This window comes from Oncorhynchus tshawytscha, linkage group LG19 (genome assembly GCF_018296145.1).
Source record: "Oncorhynchus tshawytscha isolate Ot180627B linkage group LG19, Otsh_v2.0, whole genome shotgun sequence".
In the NCBI taxonomy this organism is placed as follows: domain Eukaryota; kingdom Metazoa; phylum Chordata; class Actinopteri; order Salmoniformes; family Salmonidae; genus Oncorhynchus; species Oncorhynchus tshawytscha.
In genome coordinates, this window is record NC_056447.1 from 21,506,154 (window position 1) to 21,518,139 (window position 11,986).

Here is an 11,986-nt window from a genome sequence, read left to right on the forward strand (position 1 = left end):
TGCAGACATTTTTTGATACCTTTCCCCAGATCTGTGCCTTGACACGATCCTATCTCGGAGCACTACAAACAATTTCTTCAACCTCATGGCTTGGTTTTTGCTCTGACATGCTCTGTCAACTGTGGAACCTTATATAGACAGGTGGGTGCCTTTCCAGATCATGTCCAAACAATTGAATGTACCACTGGTGGACTCCAATCAAGTTGCAGAAACATCTCAAGGATGATCAATAGAAACAGGGTCTGAATGATGGGGTATTGTGTGTAGATTGATGAGGGAAAAAAGTTATTTAATCAATTTTAGAATAAGGCTGTAACGTAACAAAATTGAGAAAAAGTCAAGGGCTCTGAATACATCCCGAATGCACTGTAATTCTTACCAAATGTTGCTTTTTTTCTGTCAGAAAATAGACATTTCCCTTTAGAGGGTGGCGTTTTCCCACAAATTACCCAATGTGTTTAAGTACTATCTATCCAGATGTAATGTACATTAAATAACTCTATTCTTGCTATGGAACTACTGTGAAAAAAATGCAATATATGTAAAAATGTGTGTAGGATGTACATGTAACAAAAGAAATTTGCCAACAATTTCAAAAGTAAAATAATAAGTAACCAAACCAGAAGAAAGGGCATAGCCTTACTACATTTTTTTTCTGGGGGGTGGCACAATTTTTTTCCAAAATGAATCAAAAATAAAAATGATGCTGACATCTAAAATGTAATTTCCCAGCCAGAAATGAGGCTATTAACATATTGTTCCATATTACCAGGCCGGTGTGCTATTTAACAATACTCATTGTCAATTGATTAAGCATCGTGGTTAGAAATAAATAGGCTTGAGGGTCCCCCATCTGCATTTACCCTATTAGGCTAATCATTAGCTAGATAAGAACTCTGAAGTCTAAACCGCAGGCTATCTTGTTGCTAGTTAGCAACATATTGATTACTTGAATGTCCTCCCAAAAATAACGTTCCACTGGCCCTCAGCCAACCAAGGATCATGTACTGTGAATATATTTTAGGCCTGTTACAGCGGACCCTTGTTAGGCCAGCCCTGGTCTTCCATATGCATTCAACGCCATTGGCGAGCGAATAAACCATGCTGCTGCTGAAAACTCAGGCTCTAAAATTGTGCATTTTAGCCAAGTAATTTATTGGATTTAAGAAATAAGTGTAGCCTAGTAACACTAGAAAGCTCAGTGATCCTCCTCTTTTAACAGTGGCATTAACTGTTTTGAAAAGTGTGTTTTCCTGCGACTGCATTAAGAATGTACAATGATGACTGGGTATGCATATTTCTCGCCCTGTGCGGCACTCGCAATTTGAATGCGCCTCGAGATTAATTTTATTTTCTCGGATTGAATGCGACAGGCGGAACAATTGAATAGTTAAACTATTCCACCATGGAGTTGTCTAATTGTAATGTTGTTTACTCGTTTTTTTTGACTGTGGAAAATGTTAATGTGGACAATAATTTTTCATTAGATAATTCAAATAATCAAAGCAGATTCCGGATCTCAGCTCAGCCTACATGGCTATCATTTGGGTCATATAGGTACCGGGTCTCGGACCCAGGGGGGCCCGTCCCAATTTAACCTCTGTGTGTAGGTTATAATAAGGGCTAATTGTAGACATAGCCTCTATGTCTATGCATTGGCTGTATCAACAGGCCTATATTTTATATAACATTGTAAAAAGCCAAAACATGTATTGCATGATAATCAAAATATGATATTCAGCAAACCAGCTAACTTTTTTTTCTTCTAAATGTTTTTTTTTTTTTGTATAATCAATAGAAATCTCCAAATGCCGGACTGTAATGAATAATTTACCTTGGGACCATAGCGCAAACAGCCTTGACGGAATGGGACTTGTACAACAATCAATAGGGCAATGGGTATGTGGTAGGCTACACGTTGTGTTTGTCCTTCTCTGTGTGTGTGTGTGTGCTTAAATTTCCATATAAATTCAGTTAAACTATAACCCGTCGGCCTTTTACGTTTACTACACGGTAGAAGCACACAGCTGCTCTTATAGAAGAACAGATACGCATCATGTTGATGTTGTTTATAACGTTACCTGATTTGAGATGCGCTTTGAAAGTGCGATCCAACGATGGTCGAGTAACTGACCTCACATTTTCCCTCTGATTTCGCGCCCCACCTCTTTCACACACAGCATTAATAGGCCAGTTCTCCTTCTCCTGACCTAGTGAGAGACAAGACAACACTGTCAAGATTTGGACAGAATGGGATATGCGCACTGCTGTACCGTGCTCCTTATAGTATTCATTGCGCTACAGCAATCTGCTGGATTTTGGCTCTTCGATGTGGTATTCCCACCAAGTGCCAAACCGCAAAACAAAGTGGCAAACAATAGCACTCCGCCGGTTCTTATAGGTAAGCGTTTTTATTTCTTGATTAGTTTGCTGTGATGTGATTGCACCGTGTTATTTATCATGGAATTCGATGTATGTTTTATGTGATTGTAATATCAGTTGGCTTTCTTGTATACTGAAAGTCCAAAATGTATTTCACAAGACAGGTCGATTTTCTGTCTGGAACTTGAAGCCAGCTCCAGGCCGTTTTCTATGGTATCTGCAGGTGTTGGTATGAATGCTAAGTGAATCATATGGTCCTAGGCCAGGGATATATATATTTGATTCCTAATAACATTGGCTCGGGTTTGGACTTGGGTGAAGAAGCATACCCCAATTCAGCATAATGGGAGGACAGCCAGCCTATATCTGTCTGGAGAGGAAATCATTTGGGGCCTTGGGGTTCAGGAATAGTTCTGGTAATACTTAATTTTAAGGAGTCATTATTACAGTGTAAATATATGTGTAATTACACTGTAACAAGTCTTGTAGTTAATTGTAATAACTCATAGTTACACTGTAATAACAAAATGTAACTGGCGGGAATTGCAGTTTGTAATTACAGAGGTGTAAAACAAATGCTTGTTACTAATGGGCAAGTTTCCACTAAATTCACCAAATGTAGTGTTTAGTTTCTTCTGAGTTGCATCTGATTCAGTAATAACTGTCACAAGGCTGTAGTCTCTTGTGGACAAATGGGTGTCCGAGATTACAAAGGTTGGAGGCTCAATAGGCTCTAATTACCTCCTGTGAATGCGCACTCTTCAAAATTTCCACTCAATGTTGTTGCTGCTAGCACTTGCCCCCAATAAGTGTAACATCTGGGTTAACTTGATTTACTTTACAATAACAGATCAGATATAGGCCAGCCTCACTGACTGAAGTCTACCATACGGGTGTCATTCCACATTATAATACAAAAATAACTTGTAATATATGTGCACGTTATCGATGATGACAACCTGAACCTCCTTGCCACCCAAGTGAGAGAATAAACCCACAAGTACACCACAGAGTACATGTAATATCTGCATAAGTACAATGTAATTACTAGGTGTTACACAGGATATAACTTGTGTATTGTGAGGGGTACTTACTTGTAATTATTCTGTACTTATATAGTAAATGACTTATCCTGACAATCTGGTCCTTATTTGAAGGCTTCCGAGAGCGCCATCCAAGTGGGAGGTTAAACACACTAGTACCCACAGAGTACATGTAATATCTGCATAAGTAAAATGTCATTCCTAGGTGTAATACAGAATATAGATAGTTAAAATGAAGTGTAAATTCTTGAGGGTTACTTACTTGTAATGAATGTGTACTTTTATATAGTAAATTACTTATCCTGACAACCTGGCCCTTATTTCAAGGCTTCTGGAAGCACAATCCAAGTGGGAGGTTAAACACACTAGTACACAACAGAGTACATGTAGTATCTACACAAGTACAATGTAATTACTAGGTGTTAGCTAGTTAAAATGAAGTGTATCTTGAGGGGCACTACCTTGTAATTATTGTATACCTACAAAGCTCGTTACCCAATTTGACAATCTAATTGTCAGCTTCTGAGAGCACCATCCAAGTGAGAAAATAAACACACTAGTACTAAACAGAGTATCTGTAATAGCTGCATAAGGACATGGTTGTTGCTAGTTACACTGCAAAATTACTGCAGTACAAAAACATTTTTGGGGGGGATGCAGTATTTGCAGAATATACTGGAGTTATACTGCACTCTAACTGCAATCTATTTTCGTAAGGGAAGTGAAGTGTAACTTTATAGTTACCCATGAGCAATTTCTATATAATTACTTATTACTCATTACCAAATGAAAATGCCTACAAACAAAAGATGAGCTTCTACTTTAGTCAGCTTTATTGCAAAAAGACATTACATTTCATACAAATAATAACTTGTTGTATTGTTTGTTTAATCTAATTAGTCAAATTATTAATCTAAGATATACAGACCTACTCAATAACATAAAAATAACTATTCTAGTGGTGACTCAAATCTGTAGCCTATATAATGGTGAGTAACCTAGATAGCTAGCTAATACAAAAATGGGATTGTCTTTTTATACCCTTTTTAACGTTACAAGTAACAATGGAAATTGACAACTCTGTCTCTGACTCTGTCTTCATCTGTTTATTTCTTGTCAACATTTTCCGATCCTGGAGTCTGAGATCTTGTGGGAATCAGTGGCAGAGAAGAATCATGTATAACAACTTAGCATTGGCACTATATATTACCCCTATTTCTCATCATCATGATTTCTAGGCATGTAGCCAGCTAAGCTTAGCTAGTTGTTGTGTTATCCAGCAAGCAATAATAGTGCTTGTGTTGACACAAGTAGCTAACTAGCTAGATAATGTTAACATGCTGGGTGTCTCACGTAATACAGTACATTCGGAAAGTATTCAGACCCCTAGACTTTTTCCACATTTTGTTACGTTTACAGTCCTATTCTAAAATGGGTTAAATAAAACATTTTCCTCACCACCTATGGTAGTCCACCTGTGGTAAATTCAATTGATTGGACATGATTTGTAGAGGCACACACCTGTCTATATAAGGTCCCACAGTTGACAGTGCATGAATTGTCCATAGAGCTCCAAGACAGGTATGTGTCGAGGCACAGATTTGGGGAAGGGTACCAAAACATTTCTGCAGCATTGAAGGTCCCCAAGAACACAGTGGCCTCCATTATTCTGAAATGGAAGAAGTTTGGAACCCCCAAGACACATCATAGAGCTCGCCGCCCAGCCAAACTGAGCAATCAGGGGAGAAGGGCCTTGGTCAGGGAGGTGACCAAGAACACGATGGTCACTCTGACAGACCTCCAGAGTTCCTCTTTTTAAGATGGGAGAAACTTCCAGAAGGACAACCATCTCTGCAGCATTCCACCAATCAGGCCTTTATTGTAGAGTGGCCAGACAGAATCCACTCCTTAGTAAAAGGCACATGACAACCTGCGTGGCTTCAAGAAAAGTCTCTGAATGTCCTTGAGTGGCCCAGTCATAGCCCGGACTTGAACCCTGTTGAACATCTCTAGAGAGACCTGAAGAAGCCAAGAAGCCTCGAGGCTGTAATCACTGCCAAAGGTGCTTCAACAAAGTACTGAGTAAAGGGTCTGAATACTTATCTAAATGTGATATTTCAGTATGTTATATACATTTGCAAAAATGCATATTTTTGGGGGGTTCGTCATTATGAGGCCATTATTTAATCAATTTTAGAATAAGGCTGTAACGTAATAAAATGTGGAAAAGGTCAAGTGGTCTGAATACTTTATGAAAGGACTGTACCCTTGGGGTACGGATATCTTGAGAACAAGGTTCAGGGAAGATAAGACCATTGAGCCTAGCTAACGTTAGGTAGTGAGTAGCAACCATAGTCCACTTTTTGCCAGCTTTAGGTAGCTAGTTAGCTAGTCAAGATTAGAAAACTAGCTAGCTAGCTAAAGTGCTAGCTAATTTTAAAAATGCTAGCTAACTGCCTATGCTAAATTGTCCCGCAGAATTAATGTATCCAAAAATTGTATGGGAAACTTACTTTCTCTTTCCTGTGTTGACGATTTTGGCCTACAACACTTTGTTTCGTTCACTGAAATCTTTAATGTCTGGATTTTGCACACTGAGCGTGTACTCCAGGGCTTGACAAACTTTTCCACTCAGGCCCCCCTTCCAGCATTTGGGCAAAAAAATCTAGCTAAAAAACTTTAGCTGACAATTTATAAATAGCTCTCTAACATATATTTAACTAGAACAAATTATTATTTTCAATGGCAGCCTAGGAACAGTGGATTAACTGCCTTGTTTAGGGGCAGAACGACAGATTTTTACCTAGTCAGTTTGAGGATTTGATCTTTGCAACCTTCCAGTTAGTAGTCCAACACTCTAACCACTAGGCTACCCTGCCGCCCCAAATGCATTGACCAATTTCGAAAATGCACCTTGTGCATTCTACTATTACAACTTTCAAGAGTAAGTTGAAAGCTGGACTGAGTGCCTTAAATATATACAGTACCAGTCAAAAGTTTGGACACACCTACTCATTCTCGGGTTTTTCTTTATTTTTACTATGTTCTACAATGTAGAATAATATTGAAGACATCAAAACTGTGGAATAACACATTTAGAATCATGTAGTAACCAAAAAAAGTGTTAAACAAATCAAAATATATTTTATATTTGAAATGTTTCAAAGTAGCCACCCTTTCCCTTGATGACAGCTTTGCACACTCTTAGGCATTCTCTCAACCAGCTCCATGAAGTAGTCACCTGGAATGCATTTACATTAACAGGTATGCCTTGTTCAAAGTTCATTTGTGGAATTTCTTATCTTCTTAATGTGTTTGAGCCAATCAGTTGTGTTGTTACAAGTTTGGGGTGGTATACAGAAGATAGCCCTATTTGGTAAAAGACCAAGTCCATATTATTATTAGGCCTCCCGGGTGGCGCAGTGGTTAAGGGCGTGGATTCTGTCTGCCATCAGAGAATCTGGGTTCGCACCCAGGCTCTGTCGTAACCGGCCGCGACCGGTAGGGATGTTCTTGTCTCATTGCGCACCAGTGACTCCTGTGGCGGGCCGGGCGCAGTGTACGCTAACCAAGGTTGCCAGGTGCACGGTGTTTCCTCCGACACATTGGTACGGCTGGCTTCCGGGTTGGATGTGCGCTGTGTTAAGAAGCAGTGCGGCTTGGTTGGGTTGTGTATCGTAGGACGCATGACTTTCAACCTTTGTCTCTCCCTTGCCCGTACGGGAGTTGTAGCGATGAGACAAGATCGTAGCTACTAAAAAACAATTGGATATTATGGCAAGAACTTATCCTCTGCAGCAGAGGTAACTCTACGCCTTCCTTTCCTCTAGCGATCCTCGTTTCATCATTGCATTTGATGGTTTTTGCGACTTGAACTTTTCCATATTGACTGAGCTTTATGACTGTTGTTTCTCTTTGCTTATTTGAGCTGTTCTTGAACAGATGATCTACGCATGTGTGGTTCCCACCGTGAAGCATGGAGGAGGAGGTGTGATGGTGCTTTGCTGGTGACACTGTCTGTGATTTATTTAGAAATCAAGGCACACTTAACCAGCATGGCTACCACAGCATTCTGCGGCAATACACCATCCCATCTGGTTTGCGCTGCATCAGATGAACTGGCCTTCAAAATCACCTGACCTCAACCCAATTGAGATGGTTTGGGATGAGTTGGAATGCAGAGTGAAGGAAAAGCAGCCAACAAGTGCTCAGCATATGTGGGAACTCCTTCAAGACTTTTGGAAAAGCATTCCAGGTGCAGCTGGTTGAGAGAATGCCAAGTGTGCAAAGCTGTCATCAAAGCAAAGGGTGGCTACTTTGAAGAATCTCAAATCTGAAATATATTTCAATTTTTTTATATATTTTTTGCTTACTACATGATTCCATATGTGTTGTTTCATAGTTTTGATATCTTCACTATTATTCTCCAATGTAGAAATGTAGAAATGTAGAAATGGACACCGCACCCGCCCTGCCGACTTTTTTATTTTATGTGAACTGTTTGTAAACCTGTTTTTGTCATTGGTGTCACGCCCTGACCTTAGTTATCTATGTTTCATGTATTATTTTGGTCAGGTCAGGGTGTGACGAGGGTGGGTATGTGTGTTTTTGTCCTGTCTAGGGTTTTTGTATATCTATGGGTTTTATGTATGTTTAGGTAATGTAAGGTCTATGGTGGCCTGAATTGGTTCCCAATCAAAGGCAGTTGTTTATCATTGTCTCTGATTGGGGATCCTATTTAGGTTGCCATTTTCCATTTTTGTTTTGTGGGTTATTGTCTATGTGTAGTTGCATGTCAGCACTAGGTCGATATAGCGTCACGGTTGTTTAGTTGTCTTGCTTTATTTAAAGAAGAATGTATTCATATCACGCTGCGCCTTGGTCTCCTCTATACGATGAACGTGACAATTGGGCCAGGGCATCAGACTCCAGCTCTTTATTGCAAAATTGTGTCAATGTATTTGTCAGTGTTCAATTGGTTTACACTTATCACGTGGTTTGTGCAGGCTGAAATATGGTGCGTTGGGATGCTATTGGAAACTTTAACATTTGTAACAAACAGAATCAAGTATTTGTTGTTACAGCCCTGTAATTAGACTCGAATTACCACATGTTGTTATTAATGTTACTATTATTACAATTAATTAGCCTTAAATGAAGTGTAACCATTCTTTTTATTGGTCAATGTCTTGTGTCTGTTTGATGGGACAAATCACATTGACAGTTGTGAAACAAGGGAAAACACAAATCTCTACGTTGACTTTGTCTTGTCATCCTTTTCTTCATCTACCCTTGTTGTATCCTCTTTTTAAACTACTTTATTGTAAACTGTGATGATTGTCTCTACATTGTTCTAAACTTGCCTCCTTGCTCATCTGGCTTCTAAGTTCTAACATCTTTCCACTTTTGACCAGTACCTGGGAACCTAGGAAACCAGCTTGAGGCCAAGATTGACAAGCCAAGTCTTGTGCATTGGATGTGCTACAAAAAGACAGATGACTTTTTCACACTTTGGATTGACCTGAATATGTTTATGCCAATTGGGCTTGACTGTTGGATCGATAATATAAGGTGAGGGGGAGAATGAATCTGATGTCAAAATAATTCTGTTTATCTTATAAATTCAATCATTTCAATTAGCAAATTTGCTAATTGTTCTTTGCTGTATTAATAAATAATGCACTGTAATAGAAGAGAGAAGCATACAACCGCAACTCTATCTTCACAAGTTTGATTTTGAGTGCGAGGCATTTTAGTGGTTGGGATCATTTCCTTATGCAATAACATCCTGTACATACTGAATATTTTCTGCTACAGAATTGTATACAATAGGACAACTCGCAAGACCTCCAATTCTGCAGGGGTGACTGTGAGAGTGCCTGGTTTTGGACAGACCTATTCTGTTGAGTTCTTGGACACAAACAAGTTGTCAGGTGAGAACAACCGTAATGAGGACATCTGTTCCTATAATTGTTTTCCTTTTTGATTATGATTTCATTAAATGAAACCTGTCCTTTTCCAGGATATTTTCACACTATGGTTACACATTTGGTCAACATGGGATATGTCCGTAATGAGACTGTCCGAGCAGCACCATACGACTGGAGGGTAGCTCCAAGTAAGTGACATCATGGACACACACACACACACACCATCCAACTGACAATAACATTCCTGTAAAACAAAAGTACAACTCATTCATTGTTTATGCATACATGCTTTCTCATTATGTGGCCTATTTGTCTCTCCTTATCAGATGAGCAGGAGGAATACTTTGCACGACTGAAGAAGCTGATTGAGGATATGTACGAGCAGTATCAACAACCACTTTACCTCTTGGGACACAGCATGGGAAGCAATTATGTCCTCTACTTCTTATATCAGCAGACCCAGACTTGGAAAGACCAATACATCAAAGGCTTCATTTCACTTGGAGCACCCTGGGGTGGGGCAGTCAAGCCTATTCGAGTGCTAGCATCAGGTATTATATGTCAAAGTCTGGTGGACAGATTGAAACAACCTTACCTATAGTAGAAACATAACCTAAAAAAATCCTGATAACCGTGTGGAAGTAGTTTTTACTGTCCTGTAAATCACATTGACAGTAATCGGTACATATTGCAAAATCATTTTACTAGTGATGATGCCCACATCTTCATTTTCCTGAAAGGGTGGTAAGGACTGGTTTGTCTGGATTACTTTGGCGAGTCACACATTGATGAAAGATTGCCAAGAGAAAATAATTTATGATAACAATTGTTTCTGCAGGTGAAAATGATGGCATCCCAATGGTATCCAACATCAAGATCCGGGAGGAGCAACGCATGACCACAACAAATCCCTGGATGCTTCCATTTGAAGAGGCATGGCCTGCAGACCACACCTTCATCTCCACACCCTCATTCAACTATACCCACCAGGACTACCAGCGCTTCTTCAAAGACATCGACTTTGAGGATGGCTGGTTCATGTGGGAAGACACCAGAAACCTGACAGCTGGTCTGCCCCCTCCTGGTGTAGAGGTATACTGCTTCTATGGTGTGGGGCTGCCCACACCAGTTACCTATATTTATGACGACCAGTTCCCAAATGTAGACCCTATAGACTATGTGTATGCTGATGGGGATGATACAGTGGACAGTCTTAGCATGAGTTTATGTAAGCGTTGGATAGGAAAGCAAGCACAGCCTGTCTATGTCAAGGAGTTCAGGGCCATGCCCCACTTGGAAATAGTATTCAATAGCAAGGTGCTCAACGTGGTCCAGAGTATCCTGGAAGGAAGATATGAGGAAGAGGATTCTACATTCCATGAGACTGATGAACGTCCCATTGACTCTGCAGTCATGCAAGATCAAGTCTAGCCGGACAAGGCTCCCAAATCTACACTGTAAGCTTTTGGGGAGAAAATAATTCACTCTCCCAATGTACATACGATTACTGATGTAGTAGCTACTGAGTTGGACTTACACACTGAGTGTACAAAACATTAAGAACACCTGCTCTTTTCATGCCGTAGACTGAACAGGGGAACCCAGGTGAAAGCTATGATCCCTTATTGATGTCACTTGTTAAATCCACTTCAATCAGTGTAGATGAAGGTGAGGGTTAATTAAAGAAGGATTTTTAAGCCTTGAGACATGGATTGTGTATGTGTGCAACTCAATATTAGGTGTTCCTAATGTTTGGTATACTCAGTGTATATGTACACACATCCTAACTAGTATTACTAATGAGATGCCTCGTGTTTCATTATGCTTATCTTTTCCTCTTAGCATGATAGGAAATCAAAAAATAAATTTGTATTTGGTCAGTGTACATTTCCTTATTTTGATTTTCGAGTCAAAACAGAGTGGAAAAACAAAACGGCTAAAAACATTTTTGAATAAAAAAAATGAAAAAATCATAAATCGACTTGTTTTCCCATCTATTGTGTCAAAATTGGACATGGAATAATGGCAAACAAATAACAACAAATTGTATTAAATGTTATTTTCATACACGGAAGTACACACCCCCTCAGAGTATTCACAGGGTTGGGGTGGGGTTTAACAGCCTATGTTGGCAGCTAAAAGAAAGGATTAGACTGAAATAGAAAATAATAATGTTAGCTAACATGCAGAACTTATTATGAAGATCGCATGCCAATAGCACAAACTTAATAACAACTGAACAAAGTTGGCTTGGACTAGCTGGCTAGCTAGCACTAGCCCTACCTGGTTACTGGATATAGTCATGCTAGATAGTAGTAGCTAGTGGAAGTAAGTTGGTCCCTTCACTTGCAACAAGATGAAGCTGCCCAGTTAGAGCTAACTGCTGTAGAAATGTCAGACTCCAATACTTAGCTAGCTCTTCTGTTGGCTAATAGTCAAACACTAAGTAATGATGAACAGCAGTTACTGTAAATGGATACCTTATCTGGCACGTTGCATAGCTATTGCTGAATGGGCAAATAGTTAAAGTTCTAAAGGGAAAATTAACATAAATATTGGTTGTATTTACAATGGTGTTTGTTCTTCACGGATTGCCCTTTTCTTGTGGCTACAGGTCACAAATCGTGCTGC

At 39.6% G+C, this 11,986-nt stretch overlaps 1 protein-coding gene across 1 annotated transcript; it reads left to right on the forward strand.

Annotated features, from left to right (window-relative positions):
* Window positions 1–2,007: 2,007 nt before the first annotated feature.
* On the forward strand, window positions 2,008–11,986 carry lcat (lecithin-cholesterol acyltransferase). The gene is made up of 6 exons (XM_024379227.2): window positions 2,008–2,401; window positions 8,840–8,996; window positions 9,243–9,358; window positions 9,448–9,543; window positions 9,682–9,906; window positions 10,194–11,986. Exons 1-6 carry the CDS (start codon window positions 2,251–2,253, stop codon window positions 10,784–10,786), a joined length of 1,338 nt encoding a protein of 445 aa, XP_024234995.1. The 5' UTR covers window positions 2,008–2,250; the 3' UTR covers window positions 10,787–11,986.